The 16,505-nt window shown below is 31.4% G+C and overlaps 1 protein-coding gene across 3 annotated transcripts in view; it reads right to left on the minus strand.

Moving 5' to 3' along the window:
• The window catches only part of LOC130445621 (uncharacterized), a 40,233-nt gene extending 24,096 nt beyond the window's left edge, over positions 1-16,137 (minus strand). The window contains exons 1-15 of one of the 3 annotated variants that reach the window (XM_056781355.1): positions 16,113-16,137; positions 15,651-15,801; positions 14,367-14,611; positions 14,167-14,274; positions 13,855-14,061; positions 12,527-12,714; positions 10,682-10,868; positions 10,323-10,572; positions 9,638-9,799; positions 7,097-7,201; positions 4,946-5,284; positions 4,549-4,811; positions 4,326-4,476; positions 1,678-1,817; positions 190-295 (exon numbers count right to left, since the gene is read on the minus strand). In XM_056781355.1, coding sequence (XP_056637333.1) covers positions 190-295; positions 1,678-1,817; positions 4,326-4,476; positions 4,549-4,811; positions 4,946-5,284; positions 7,097-7,201; positions 9,638-9,799; positions 10,323-10,572; positions 10,682-10,868; positions 12,527-12,714; positions 13,855-14,061; positions 14,167-14,274; positions 14,367-14,611; positions 15,651-15,797 — 2,598 coding nt within the window. In that variant the 5' untranslated portion in view covers positions 15,798-15,801; positions 16,113-16,137. Of the gene's footprint in view, positions 1-189; positions 296-1,677; positions 1,818-4,325; positions 4,477-4,548; positions 4,812-4,945; positions 5,285-7,096; positions 7,202-9,637; positions 9,800-10,322; positions 10,573-10,681; positions 10,869-12,526; positions 12,715-13,854; positions 14,062-14,166; positions 14,275-14,366; positions 14,612-15,650; positions 15,802-15,983 lie in introns of all 3 variants that reach the window. The other 2 variants (XM_056781354.1, XM_056781356.1) reach the window with 2 other exon arrangements.
• Positions 16,138-16,505: the final 368 nt, after the last annotated feature.

Genomic DNA, 16,505 nt, shown 5'->3' on the forward strand with positions numbered 1-16,505 from the left:
CTCCTACAAAAAAATTAAATTCAAAATTTTTTACTCATAAATCTTTCAAATATCCACTAACATTAACTTATATTTAAAAATGAAGTTTTGGTAATTTGGGATGGTAATTTGAATCTCCATTTTATTAGGCTATGAATAAATAAGATAGTGCTGAGAATACTCATAATGGTAAAATTATAAATGCCTTACCTTTTCATTAATGAAAGCCTCGGCGTAATAAGTCAATGTTTTAGCACATTCGTAAGCTTCTTTCTGTATGTATTTATGAAAAACAAGACCAGCTTCATCTAAATGACTTCAAATCAAATGAAAAAATAATTGAGCATATATTTTTCAATTGGATAAAATATCAAAATTATCTTATAAGTATATCTTCAATCACAATTCATATTGATAAAAATATGAAGTTTGAAACCAGGTTTAACAAAGGAGGTATAAATTATATTTGTGCATATGTAGGGATACACTGGAAGAAGTTAACTTGAAATACTTAAGAACAAAAATGGATTGCCAAGGAAATGAAGAAATAAAAATAAATACTAGAATACAAAGTGCAGTACTATATTTCCGAGTATAATTCTGATCGTCTTACAAACTTCTTCCAGATTCCATTATTTTTTCCATCTGCTTTCTCCTGGTATTGTTTCTTTATGTCTTTTCGTTTTAGCTTATTGATTCTTATAGTCTTGCATTCTATGTTATTTTCCTAAATTTTCTTATTTTTTTGTTTCTCCCTTACCATCACTGTCACTGTTACAAGAAAATGGTAACTTCCTATATTGTACCCTCTTATTACCCTTATATCTTTTATCTTATTTAGTGCGCTTCTTTCAACCAGGCAAAAGTCAATGGTAAATCTAGTTTTAGGCTGTTGTATATTTTTCCATAATTTACATAGATTATCCTTATTATTGCATGATTTTATAATTCCGTTAGTAATCCAGGATATCCTTGGTTTAATAACATCTTTTATCATTTTTGATTGCCATATTCATGCAAATTTGAATTTCACTACTCAATGCAATACATCTAGGTACTTTATAATTTTCTTTTGAGATCCGTAGTTACTATTAGAGGAAAATGATCCGAGAAATTTTGTTTTAATATACGAATATATGATTTGATTTTTTTGCCATCTGCTTTAATAAAAATATTGTCTATGCATGAACCTTCCGATTCATTCTCTAACCTTTTAGATATCCAAGTGATAAATAACTGATAAATCTGCATTTGAATGAATTAGATGAATTTCAACTACATTGAACGTTGTACATTTACAAAATGGTTAAATAAAACTTATCCTTGCAGAAGACCTTCATATATTATAGTAGAACATTAGATTATGGAATTGTATCTTTTGATTAGTAATAAACAAAATATAGAACCAGTTAAGTTGGAATTTCAGGAACCGTTGGTGATATTCATACTGAACACACTGTTTACACCACCACTACACCAACATTCACAATTACAATGTCTGGTAAACTGTTTACTTTCAGTTTACCTTCACCCTATCAAGACGATAACTTGGTTATTTTAACGGGCACCAGACAGTGTAATTGTGAGTGTTCGTGTAGTGGTAGTGTAAACAGTGTGTTCATTATAGAACCAGTATCAGATTTGCAATCATTAATGGCTTGGTTGTGACTGAATAAAAAATTAGTCGAGATAACTTACCCGTTTGATATCAAATGTTGTAACAAAATCACACTGGCTTGACATCGTTCCTTGTCGGATTGACATAATTGGTAGATATCTTCAATCATTTGTCGTTGTTGTTTGTTGACATAAATTATTCGATGAACAACATTTCCAAACTACAATCAATCCATTGATTAAAATTTGAAACCAATACGTAACCATATATAAATATACGACAAATGAACAAAAATTTTGTCAAACAAGATAACAAAATATTACACACTATCTAAAGTTATAATGCATGAATTATTAAGACTGTGTTAATGACTCACATTCAAAAGCTCTATTAATCAAAAAGGAGTATCGAGATAATGGTCATAATTTTCTTATATTGTGAGGAAATTGATATGCGATTAGAGTTCGTTCCAAGGGAAACAACTTTCGAATTTTAAAAGAGTATTACAGAGGAATTCATTAATAAGATGGATAGACTTTTAAAGATAAACTCTGAAGAAACAAACATGAACGTGAATTGGCAAAATATAATCGAAAAGTATTTTGGAGACAGGAAATACTAACACTACAAATAAAAAACAGCATGAAGACTGTGAAAAAGCTATACGTGTACAAAAATGGTAAGAGTAATATGGCTAGCGACAAAAAAATGGAAGATCATGAGAAATATAGAAAAATAGAAACCATACAAAAAAAATATGAATTGAATAAACATCAAAATTAAAAAAGCTACACTGAAGGCAGATATCAGGGCGATGGAACAACATTTTAAAATATATTCGGAGAAAATGATTTGAACACAATAGGGGGTTTTTATAGACGGAGTAGAGGAAAAAGACAAGCACTGCTCAATGAAGCAGAGGATACCATTAAAAAATTGAACGTCAATCAACGAGATGGTAAAATAAAACTACTGGATAGACTACACTAGTCAATAGAACTAGTCTGGAAAATCAAACAAATGCCAGGCGGATGGAATAGTGGAGCAATATGGCCAATACTTCAAAAAGGAATCCCAAAAAGTGCTCTAATTACAGACCCGTCACCCTACAAAATTTTTACTTCCATCGCATCGTTAACACAAGATATACAAAGAGTATACGGAAACTCATTTTGAGAATTTCAATGATTTAGTTCCTGGAGATCAACAATAGTTATTCATAATTTAAATCAAATTATAGAAAAATGTTATGATCAAAATATAAATATCCACATTCTATTTATACACTTCAAACAAGCTTTCGACAGTCTAAAAAGAGATTAAAAGAATTGTCAGTTTCCAAAACCATTAATAGAGGTCACCAGAATGATGATGACTGAGTGTAACGGACTATCAACAACTCTATTTAATATAACACTAGATGCCAATCCCATAATCCAAGACAAAAGATATACTGGCCAACAAAACTAAAATGAGGTGTTGGGAAGATCTTCTCACTGGAGAAGTCTCATCAAAATATAAGCGAGGTTTTTATTATCATTGTAGTCTCCAAGTCAACAAAGTAACCTATAGAATTGTTAATTCTGATTGTTTTTATTTTTTTTAACTTCATATATTACACAATCTGTCCTTGTGAAGGAAAATAAGTATTTGGTATGACTGTTTAAAGAAAAATGAAAGGGATTGTTCCAATGAAAATACCCATATAATCTTCTAATATCTGAACTATCTTTCATTAGCTGGTTGGAGAACACATTAGTATGCACTTTGACACTATATTTACACTATACTTCTAAATCTCCTTCTTTACTGGTGGAATATTTAGATCTTTGGAACAAACTACCTGGCGTTCACTATAATTCAAAGCACTTTACTTAGAAACCTTTCCAAAATGGGTGGATTTGGGTTGCTTGTCTTACCCCATAACTGGATACTCTATGTCCAGAGAGGAATAAGCATTACTTTGTATAATAACACTATTGGATTTAGATAATTAGGATCTTCTGCCAATCATCCAGTATAATTTATGTAACTGTAGACCAAATTATTTTTTCTTTACAAATATATGTTTTGGCCAATTTAATTTACGATCTAGATGTATACCAAGATGTATTTAATTGTTTATTGTTGAATTTCAGAGGAAGATAATTTTCTGCTTTATTTGTGAAGGTTATATGAACTGATTTACTCTCTTTTGTTTTCATTCATTACATTATTTTGTAAATTTTGCATAATGTTCAGTGCAGTCTGTAAGTTGTAAGATGCTCTCGTTGGATCTACGTGTGATAATATGGTGCTATCATCGGCATACGTTACTACGGTCGTTAAGGGTGTAGTAGTCATATCAGCTGTAAATAACAAATAGAGTGTAGGTCTGAACATACCTGTTTGGGGGACACCTGCTTGAATTGGTCGTATTCCCGTGTACGCATTTTTGTGTTAAATTAAAAAGTGTCTCTTTTTTAAGTAAGACTTTGGATTTCCAAATATGTCATAGGGTAGAATTTTTTTTTACTGCAGAGCAGTATCTTTCTCTCACGAGATCTTTGTGTATTCCATTTACTACTATGGCTACTTACAAAAAAGGTAAGAATCCAGTACTAATTTTTTTGTTTCCTCTCTAGCATGATCCTATTGCCGATAATTAGTAAATATGTTACTTCATATCTTCTCAGTTTGTTGGATATCCCTAATACCTAATTTCTAAAGAATTTTTATATGAACTTACCTCGTTTGCAAGCTGCGTCTTCCTTATCCCATATCGATTATTCCTCAAAACTATTAAACGAGATTCGTTATTAAATGTTTCTGCTATTTCAATAACCAACGGATGTTTCAATTGTAAAACGTTTTGTGTAATTCTTCTTGTAACATCGCACCTAATAAATTACAATCAACTTAATCAACAGCAAATTTTATTACATCAAGTACTCATATTTTGTATTACTAACCATGGAACTGGCGTTTTTTCCAGAATATTTTTCACAGTTAGAAGTCTCATTTCTATGCAACTCACATGTTTTAGGATAACTTCAATGGCTGTTATCCAACTCTCCCCAAATTCTATGAGGGTATTAATCTCTTTTACGAATACAGTGTCTGGATCTATATTATTTTGTAACATGAAAGTATACAAAAAGTTTTTCAAAAAATTCTCATATTGATCTGGAGGCATCGACAACTGTACTAGAGTACTTGTAAGAGCATTCGGACCCTGCAAGTATTAAAAATATAATGAATATATGGAAAGCTATAAACGAGATTTGAAATTAATATCCCATGGCAATAAAAGAGTTTCAAGTCATTCTATGAATCCAAATATTAATGAATCAAATTAAAATTACCTACCTCTAAATATTCGTTCAACTTGACACAGATTCCAAATTTGTTCTTTAATGTTCGTAGAATTTTCAAACCTTCAATAATACCAGAAAGATCTTCAAAGCCTCTATTGGCTATGCAGTGTCGTTGGAATGAAATACAATTCTTTTTTGGTACATTTATCATTTTCATTATATCTTCTACCATTACTATGCTGTTTTCGGGAAAATTGGCAGAATCTCGTTTTTCCATGTGGTATATTTTATCTAGCAGCCAATTGACAAAAAGAAACAGAGCAGACGGGAGGTATGTCATAGTAATGGGAATGAACGTTGGCAAAAACGGTTGTACTAAATCCCAAGGTAACTAAAATATTTAATAATTGCTGTTAAATATAATTGTCATATAATTATAAGGCACAACCATATTTAAACGAAAAAGTCAAGAGGGTGACAAAGAAAGAATATATAAGAACTGTAATAAATATCCATCTTACAAAATGATAAAATATTTATCATTAAATAGAGACTAGTGGAAACTTGTATCAAGGTGGTTTTTTTACATCCTTTGGTTCTAAATAGTTCGATTCTATTGATCAATTATAATTATATAAGAAGGGCTAGCCAAGTACATTTTATGATAAAGTAGTTGATTTCAAAAATGAGTTTCAATAATTGGTAGAATGTCTACTCTACTGTCTATCTTAGATCAACATTATGCAGATAGCATTGAACAGAAACCAGTGGCTACAACAACAAGGCTAAAACTTTAGAACATGATGGTGGTGAGTACGATACTAAAGACATTCGACATTGCAGAAACTTGAATCAAAATTGTGCTTTTTTTTCAAATTCTTTGGTTATAAATAGAGCCCATAATATAATTTTGTTAGATTAGCTGTTGCCATGTGAGCACAATTATTTGAATGGTAGTTGAATTATAGATTGTAATGATGTTTTATAACCAGCTAATCTGCATGTCCTAATCACCAACCTACAACTTAGACCGCATTTGAGGGTTGTAACCATCCAGGATTACAAAAGATAAATTCCAGTTCTTATCTGTAGCTTATACCACTCTGAGTTGTTTTCAATTTATAATTGCTTTATATTCCTTTCGCTCTCATGAAGACTTTAAATAAATATATTATTGCTGAAACTTTTTTTATTGTTTATAGCAATTTTTATGTATTTGGATTATCGTGATATTGAGGATAGTTTTATTTGTTTCTGTAAATTGAACCATTTTATTATATATTGTTTGAAGAGTCGTTTTGGCTTTTTAATCACTCTGCACCTATATCTAGAAGATATTTTGCACAATATCATCACGTGAAGTTCTTCAGACTTCTTAGTTGATATGGTGTTATTTTACAGGAGTTGACTGAGAGTTGCTCTTCGTCACACCAATTTTGAGTTGTATCTAGGGCCGTTTGCATCCTGGTAAAGTTTATGGCTTTATGCTTGACCCTTACTACCACTACCATATCATCGATGTAACCTGGAACAGTGAAATAGCGCTGCTAAGTACCTATAGTAAGAATTTTATCCACTAGCAGTAACCCCAGTATGGGTGTAGTAGTAGTTCATGTAGTAATAGTGGTGTTGTTTAAAAACAGAGATTTCCACTTCTCGTTCTTCTAACCCCTAACGGATTGATGTGAGATGTTATCAACAGCACCCTCTAGAATTATTGTTTTTTCACGTTTTTCGTATTTCCATTCTATGTCGTCTAATTTAATATGAATTGTTTAACCCATCTGAGTATCAGTTACATACATAGACGTTAACTTAGATGAATATCAGGTTACAGATTACATGATACTGATTTGTTTGGCACATGAGTCTCCTAATTAATTAATGATATTGACATATTTATTTTTATCAAATCTGGTGAATTTATATATTCTTTTAATGGATATGATGCTCAGCATGTTTAGTACCATACTGTGTTTAATTAGCTGAGATAATAATAATAAAATAAAAAAGATAAAAACTCATTGTACAACTACAATATTGGCGGTAAAAAGAAACATAATAGAGATAAGTTGCTGGGCAATATCATGCATGGAAGATATTATTGAGGATTATATTCCAAAGAGAGTGGAGACGAAAAGCAATCACAGGCAACTTCAGTTTTAGTCGAAGTATATTCATTCAAAGCAGTTTAAAAACTTACATTATTAAATATTTCTAAGATATCCCGTACGTGTTCTTCATTCAAAGAGGATTTAGCTTTGTCATCCAATCTACTGTACACTATGATGGCGTCTTGAATCCGGTACTAAAAATTATATATAAAAAAATATTTCTAAATGAACAAAAAAACTTTGATACATTTCTCAATTATTTTGGAAATTATACTTATGACGATTTTGGAAAACGTAATCAAAGAATTGCGCTCACTCGCCGACATACAATGAAATTGGTTAATAAATATCTCTCAGAGTAATAATATTCCAAAGTATTCAGCACTTTGTTCAACTCATTTGCTTCCAAAGAGCTCCCAGACGCATGACTCCACTTGGTACAGAACTATCACGTGCCTACCCACTTTGGGTAGGCACAGGTTGCAGAAGACATCACCAAGGATGCAAAGAACAACTTATCATGGACTCTGTGATAATTCGGCAACCACAGAGAGATCACCGCAATATACACACTGCTTTGGTGGATTATAAGAAAGCGTTTGATAGTGTACATCATTCCTGGCTTGTGGATCACTTGCAGATTTACAATGTCCACCTAACTATTGTAAGCTTCCTTTCAACAACGATAAAGGGATGGCGAACAAACTTACATCTTCAAATCGGTCCAAACTCGCTCAGTACTGACGAAATACCCATTCAGGGAATATACCAAGGCGACTCCCTGAGTCCGTTGCAATGAATCCCCTCTCTACCATGATACAACCACACTGTTTAGTGGTCAGAACATTTCCCAAACAGAGCATTGGAAGACAGACGAATGTTTGAATGTATTGATTAGAGGTTACAAGAAACAGTTGAATGTAACTTAGCATATCGTACAAAAATTAATTTGAAATTTTAATTTTTTGCCAAAAAGAAGTGGCAAAGGTCCAGCAAAAAGTGTACGTAGTGTGTAAGGATTACTAAATGCACTTGATAATGATCAACGAGTGTACGAAAACTATCAAAATCAATTGTTCGTCGCGTCCTAAAAGAGCAACGGTTGTATCCTTTTCATGTATAAAAACTACATAGTTCTTGAGTTCACGACTTGACTATAGTCAGTAAGTTGGAATTTTTGGAACCGTTGGTGATATTCATACTTAATGCACTGTTTACACCACCACTCACAATTACAATGTCTGACGCGCGTTTCGATAACCAATTTATAGTCTTCAGAGACTGAAGTTAAACTAAAATCCAATAGCTTGACTTACCCACCTCCTTGGTGGGAATCTTCACATTTATTCCTTGACTACTAAACTATAGAGACTGAAGGTAAACAATTTACCTTCAGTCTCTGAAGACGATAACCTGGTTATCGAAGCGTACGTCAGACAGTAATTGTGAGTGTTGATATAGTGGTGGTGTAAACAGTGTATTCAGTATAGTCAGTAGTTTCTGCAGCAGACCATACCTTTATTTCCAGCATTCTTTTTACGGATGGATCAGGTTTTGCCAGTGATGAAATCATCAATTCTCACAATATGCATTTATGGGATACTGAGAGTCCATATTATCCAAACAACGAATTAATGAAGTTTGGGAAGGAATAGTTGATAGGGTCATATTTTATTGAGGGTACTTTGGCTTCGCAGAAATATTTGTATTTTTTGCAAAATAAGTTTTTGAACCTGTTTGATGATGTGCCAATACAAACTCGAATGAATTTATGGTTCATACATAATGGGGCACCTCATTATTTCAGTTTAGATTGACGACAACTTCAATACAAGGTTTCCTGATGATGGATTGTTCGAAAATGTCCTTTTACTTTTTGTTTGTTAATAACCAACAACCTATAAATAATAATTGTGTCGTATTATCGCCGTGACCTTAGAGACTCTGGTTAGGAACAGATGCGTAGTTTTGCGAGCACTGTGCACAGTACAGTAGATCAGCTATTACTAGGAAGTCATAAAATAAAGGTGGTTTAGTGAGACATACTTTTAAAAATGGCTTCAAACTCGACAAAATACACTATTTGTATTATATTTGTGGGGATTAGGTTATGAAGAAACAATGAAGGAATATAACAAGATTTGTGAAAGATTTCAATTGTACTAGTACTGCGACCAAGGCTAGCAGGATGTCATTAAAAGTAGGTAAGCCGCATGCTCATTTAAATATACTAAAAAAACATGGGAGTGAAGTAAGAAGAGCAAAAAGAACGTTTTTATCAGGACATTATGAAGTTCGAACAAGGTTATCAAGGCCAATACACCGAAAACATGATGGTATTTGAGGTTTATTGAGAGAAATAACTTATGAACATAAAAAGAAAAGTAGAAGTACTATCAAATATTTTCCCATTTTTTTAATGCTAATAAAAATTATAAGTATATTTATTTTTGAATGATTTCATCAATTTAAACCACAGAATTTAAAAAATATCGTTTAATCGGTCTTCTAAATAAAAAAGCAAATTTTTTCACGCCGTCTAATTATCGAAATTTTATGCTAAATTCAAAGTCAAATTTGGTGCTGACCATTTTATATGCTTATTATACTTATTAGGAATAAAAACTTACGTTTTTTAGATATTCTTTAACTTCTAGGAGTAAGTTACATAATGAAAAATTCGTCCATGATTGTATATTGCTTTCGCCAGTTAAAGCCATGAAAGTATCAAATTTATACAAGAGATCCAATTTAGTTCCTTTCATTTCTAACAATTCTTCTTTGTTTTCGTCCTAAATGAAATAAAACATTAAAATGTATTAATCAATATATATATATATATATATATATATATATATATATATATATATATATATATATATATATATATATATATATATATATATATATATATATATCACTAACATCAAATGACTTCCTTGAGTTAAAGAGATTTTTCTTTACTTGAAAACTACCGTCATTATCACGGTCCCCTCGTTTTTTGAATCTAGAAAAGTGAAACTTTGTTTATTTGAATCTCTTTAAAATGAGCGGAATTAATGGATCAGCTGTAAACACAGGGTTCTCCAGTATCGCAGCACACAAACACAATAGATCCTGCGGTTCACAGTGTATATGATACCCCAAATCCATACATCCATATATTGAATAGATTCATTAATTTGTAATTTTCCAGATTACAAAGTAATCGTATTGTCAGATTACTGCGGCCCCACTGTAGATGTTATCATAGATACAGCGACATACAGACATGGTGAAAAATAAAACATGTGATTGTTATAATATATAACTTACATCGGATGTGGGCGTTATTTTAGACCCGTACGTTAAAATTTTTCTAACATCTTGGAAATTCGAACAATCAACATCTGTACAACACTGTAGATTAAACCATGAATCGTTTATATCATTCATCAGATTTATCAGATCATCTATATCTTCCGAGGTACATTTGGTTTTATCGACTATCAACTGTGCTTTAGCTTTAAGAATTATAGTTGGATTTACGTTGAATGTCTTAGCAAACAGTTCTGCTTCTTCGAACCTATAGAAATTAAAACATATGACATACTGTATCAAAACTGTTTTTGTTTTTTTATTAAAATGATAATTTATTATATATAGTCATAAAAAACTGGATCTTGAATTACTACCTTCTTCTTTTAATAAGCCTCATCAGTCTGGATTCCGGATCTGTTTCATATACTGTTTGAATACGCAGCTCAGTTATTTTGTTTTCAGTAGTAATTTTGGATATAAAGACAATATCATTTTTAGCGAAATCCATCTGGACAAATTCGACTGGGTAGTTTATTTTTAGAGAAAATATTTGTGTAAAATCTAAAGAAAGAACTATAATTAACAAAATGAAAATGAAAAAATTTTCTACAAGATCCTGGTGGCGGACTTCCGGTTAGTTTATCTCAAGTAAAGTCAATTTAAAGTATTTGAAATAAACTTACTTTTATAGTTGTTCAAATATTTTTTTATTTATTATTTATGACAAACGCTCAACTTGAAATTAGTACAATTGTATTACTATAATCTCCAAACGACGCTTAGATCCCTTCAAATCATGGAAAAACGACATTTTTTAGCCATGATCCAGAAAGGCTCCGAAATAATGAAGAAACATCTTTAAAAGCGTTTTGAAGCAAGTCTGACTCTAGGGCACACTCTACTAAACCTAGCGTCTTCAGGTTTTCATTAAAACGACAGTGCACCGACAGGACCCCTGTTTGTAGACTGTTCTTACCTACTATCACAAGTATTAATAGAAGTCCTGCTAAGAAAATCTAGAGCTCCTTTATATATGAATCTAAATTGAATACTGAATTCGAAATCAAAACGTTTCTGTAATTATGACTAAAACGCCAACTGAGAAGTGGAACAGAAAAGAACAAAACCATGATTTTTAAATATTCCAAAGGAAAGAAATAATGCCCTCATGATATCTTTCACTACTTTAATTCACCTCAAATAGGAGAAAATGAAAATTCAAATGAAGTACAGACAGTCAAACAAAAATAAATGAATGGAAGGAAAAAGAAATCAAGAAGATTAAGGTGCACGAAAATCATCAAGGAAAAAAGACTGCATGAGGAGCCATAGCTAGAAGCAGTAAGTTAAAGTTATTGAAGCTATTGTTGCCAAAAATGAAAGCTGGAAATTTGTGAACAACATTCAGCCGATGTTAAAGGAAACATAACAAGGGCGTTGATAGTAATAAGTACCAATAAGTACACAGTGTCAACCAGTACCTGACGCAGATGCTGCCTGGGCATGGGTGCTTCTAAGCATACTTGTACAAATACAAGAAGTTCCCAGATTCCCAGCTTGCAGAGGAGCATACAAGACACATTGCTTGTCTTTTTTGAATGCCCAAGATTTGACATGACATGAGTTGGAAGCCACGCGGATCAAGGCATCACAACTGAGACCTTGGTCGAGGCAATGCTTAGATCTGAAGACAAATGGAATTCAATGACATTTGTCACAAAAGCCCTCCAGGATCTTCAAAGAGCTTCAAAGGACGTGTCATAGCTGACATATAGTGTGAGGTGCCTGGCTCCCTACCCTCATGGAGAGAAACGAATTAGAAAAACAAGAAAAGCTCAACTTATCATTCTGAATTTTGAATTAACCAGCATCGATTGGAGGACGCAGGAAAAGTAATGAAAATGAGAGAGCAAATCAGTTAATGTTGAAGTAATGCTACAGTATATAAGACTGGAGTGGGTTTTAGAGCATGCAATCTGTATACTTCTGCCAGTACTGGCTGACAGTGTAAACTGGAAGAGCTTTACTTCCACTTCAGAAAAAAAAACATTACAGTGTGCATATTTATTTTTGTGTTTGTATATTGTTAACAATTAAGTTGTTGACTTGCATGCCACTAAGCGTAATTTCAATGACTTTTACAACTTTGTGTAATTTGGGATGACTCATTTTATCTATAATAATAATTTGATAAATAAACCAATATTTTAAAAATTTACCTGATTCTAATAATTGTAGAAAAAAATCACCAATTTCATTAGGTTTGGTCACAACTAGTATTTTTGGATTTTCATTTTTCATCACTAGCATATCTTCGATCAGAAAATCGTAATCGATAAAGAAAATAGTCAAAGTTAGTGGACATAATAGCATTGAATTTCCTTCAAAATCGAGACACAGCACCATTCTAAAAGAAAATAGTTATTACTGTACTTAAAAAAACAATATAACAAAACTTTTTGATTTTATTAACCTTTACTATACACAATAGTGTCTTTTAGTCAACAAGAGAACATCATGTACTACTACCATATTTTTATATGTAAGCTTACAAATTACAGCATTCAAGTGACAAAGTGAAGCTGGGGTTTTTCAGACCCCATTATTAGTTTTTTCATTTCTAGTTTCTCGAGATATTTGAGAAAGTTATTCTTATACCTTAATATAAGTAATAAAAGTACAAATTTCTTATAATGATATCAGACTACTAAAGAGCTCAGAGCAGAAATGAACTGTTTTAGATAAATAATAAGTAAGGGAATAGTTTTGATGAACTGAGCTCAAACGATAATGAACACTATATATAAGATCAAGACTATTCTGATATAGAGCAAATCAAAGATTCTGAGGCTGAAGAACAGCTAGTTATTAATATGTAATGAACTCAGAACAAACTATTGTGTGAATTGCTCTACTGAAATGACCAAAGGCCGATGTCATTTGAAACACTGATCAGGCGCTTTGACTTTAACCTTTGGATAATGAAGGATACAATTCCAAATAAGCGAATGAGGGAGACTGCAGTAGCTTGAATTCACTGCCAAATAAAGACTGCACCATGGCCCCAGTCACTGTGTCAATGAAGTTCAGCAGCTATTCTTCCATGAAACCATTATCAGATTGTCTATTTTGTGCTCACCGCATGCTTTGGGGTCAATTTTACAATTTTTGGAGCCAACTCGTTGTTCTATTGGCATATAACCAGGGGTCTTGGCCTTTTAATGGGCTTCATCTGGACCTCCGGGCTGGAAGCCTTGCAATGGAGGTGGGTTGGAGGTAGAAGCACCCTCAGAATCTTGGGCGATTAAGCCCTGTGTCTTCTCGGTAGCATTAACCTTCTTCCTTCTATTTTTTTTCCACATCATTGATGTAACGACGTTTGAGCCAGGCCTTGTCAAAAGCATCAGTTAGAGCTTGGATTGGGATTCGATATGTGTCCAATAAATATTATTTTAATAGTAATAGATATATCTGCTACAAAATCTTAACCCAAGAAACTATTTATTTTGTATGTATAATGAAGAAGTATGAACATAGATATACTCACTGTCCTAAGTAATACATTTTTTTAAAGTTGTAAGAATCCTGAGTTGCGACTTCCTTTGTCTCTAAATTGAAATTGGAAGTTAAGAATCCATCAGTTATTAGATGAGGATAAACAAGATCTGACAAACTTATTCTGCAATCTAATTTGCATAAACATTCTGATACCACATTGAATTTATTTTCACTGTTGTTTGAATGTACTGTGATCCTAAAGAAAAAAATTATTTAATAGTTAAATTCCAGTTGATAATCTCATAGAATATTTCCACCAACTATATAAAAACATTAAATGCTATCCCAGAGTAAAGCATACCTTGAAATATTACCATTATGATAAACTATTAAAAAAGCCGCAAGTTCATCATCTTTTGAACAAGCTACTACATGTGCATTTTGAGAATGTGAATTTTCACTGGCCGATCTAAAATTTTAAAATTTATTGATAAAGATGTACTATAAAACTTCAAAGCAAGATCATTATCTTTTTATGTGCAATAAAACATCATTACTTACTCTGAATGTATTGTTTCGATGCCCTCTTCACCAATTGTGAATAATTCAACATCTCCAGTTACAAAACAGATGAGAAAGAATTGTCCATTGGAAGATATTGTTATACTTCTTATTGAAAATTGAAGGGTTGCATTAAATATTAATTGCGACATTTCTACATCTTGAAATATTTTTAGAATATCATCTATTGCAAAAAATAAATAACCATTTTTTATAACAGCATTTATGTTTATATCTGTAACCCCCTAAAACGTAAGATAAGAAATATTTAAATTAATTACACACATTTTGAGGTTTCAATAATAATAAATTGTACAAACTTGAAGGAAAATAAATGGAGCAATAATTTATTTAAATATAAGCACTAATTTAGCACTTTCACTAACATAACTATAGTAAGGTGTAGTTTACCAGGAAGTGAGGGCTTTCAAAATTTAAAACACTCTACATGTCGATCGTGTGGTCTTGGCAAGTGCAATCAACTTCTACCATTCCTTCAACCAAACCACACTTTTTTTAATAATTAGTTTTCTACTCTAATGTCGCATATTATAATTATAACCACAATTGAGAAGAGAATTTGCGGATAAACTATATTATAATACATTTCATCAGAGCTAGTTTCGTTTTATAAATGTTCAAATTGCAAAAATGTTTTGTTTAGCATAATGAAAAGAAAGTGAAATTTCATAAAGAAAAAGAAAGGTAATAGAAAGAAGTATGTCCAGTAATGATATTCATAAATTGTTTGAAAATAATCATTTGAAAACAAAGTGCTGTCCGTAATTTGAATTATCTTTGTTTTTATGCTGTAAAATGAATTTAAAAAAAAGTAAATTTCAATGAAAACATAAACTGAAGGGAACAAAAAACAATTATAAAATAAAATCTGAACAAAAGGGGTTAATATATCTGGGAACTTAGTTATGTGAATAATCATTAATAAACAAAACATTTTACTGCTCTAAACGTCATTCAGCATGCTATGGCCACAAAGCACAAAGGAAATTTTTCTTCCATGCCGATCGGCGTGCTCTAGCAGTGAAAGTGTTGACAACTAAATATGACCAATACATTATTCAGATTATTAAAGAGTTCATTCTCGGGCTGAATTGCAGCACACAATCAATAAATCCAAAAATGTGTGTTATCTTTACATAAACAAAGTTAATAGTTTAAATAACTTAATCCATACAATACGGATGTACATATACTGAGCACACTGTTTACTATCAGTACAGAACACTCACAATTACACAATCAAACATGTAACGTCTAACTTACTGTAAAAGATTCATCTTCTGATTTAAACAAACCTAAAGTGCAAATTTCAAACAAACTTGCAGTTGCACATCCAATACTTCTTGTTCCAAAATTAATTGTTTCATCAGCGTTATTGAAACCCGCTTGGATTAAATCAAAATCACTCATCTTGCTATAATAAAACGTACAAATTAAAATTGAACCTATTGGTGAGAAATATTATAACTGTAGTTCAAAACTATATAAACGTCTACACTAAAATTCAACTAAATTTGATATTTCGAATGCTTGCTTTTCCATAGTACAATAAAAAATATTCAATTTATGATATATAAATATTTGAATTCTTCTCACACTTTACTACACCTTGAAAATATGGTATAATTAATTTTAACATTCTATATTAACTCCATAGATAAAAATCAAACCAAAATGTAGCGTTATTATAATCTCAGAAAAAATGTTTATTGTCAATTTTTTTACCTGTTTTCAAGTTTTTACTGTAAACAAACCAAGGAATCAAGTTTTAAAATTTAAAATAACGTTTTTAAATTGACAATTGACAAATCCATATTCTCGTAAACGTTAAATAGAATATACCCAATATAAAAAAAGTCTTTAATGTTCCCTATATTATTATATCAAATAACTGAAATATTCGATTTTAGATACATTTGCTAATTTTGGAACTTGATTGGAATACATAAAAATGTGGTTATCTGAGAATTAAAAAATAGAGGTGGAATTGGTTCAAAATCATTATTGTTTTGTAAACAAATAAGGATATTCAGAGCGGAAATCTGTTTATTATGAATTGATTTTTATGAAACGTACTTATTAGTTGCGAATTTCGTTATAAACATTTAGATTTTTTTA

Source organism: Diorhabda sublineata, chromosome 6 (assembly GCF_026230105.1).
Source record: "Diorhabda sublineata isolate icDioSubl1.1 chromosome 6, icDioSubl1.1, whole genome shotgun sequence".
Classification (NCBI taxonomy): domain Eukaryota; kingdom Metazoa; phylum Arthropoda; class Insecta; order Coleoptera; family Chrysomelidae; genus Diorhabda; species Diorhabda sublineata.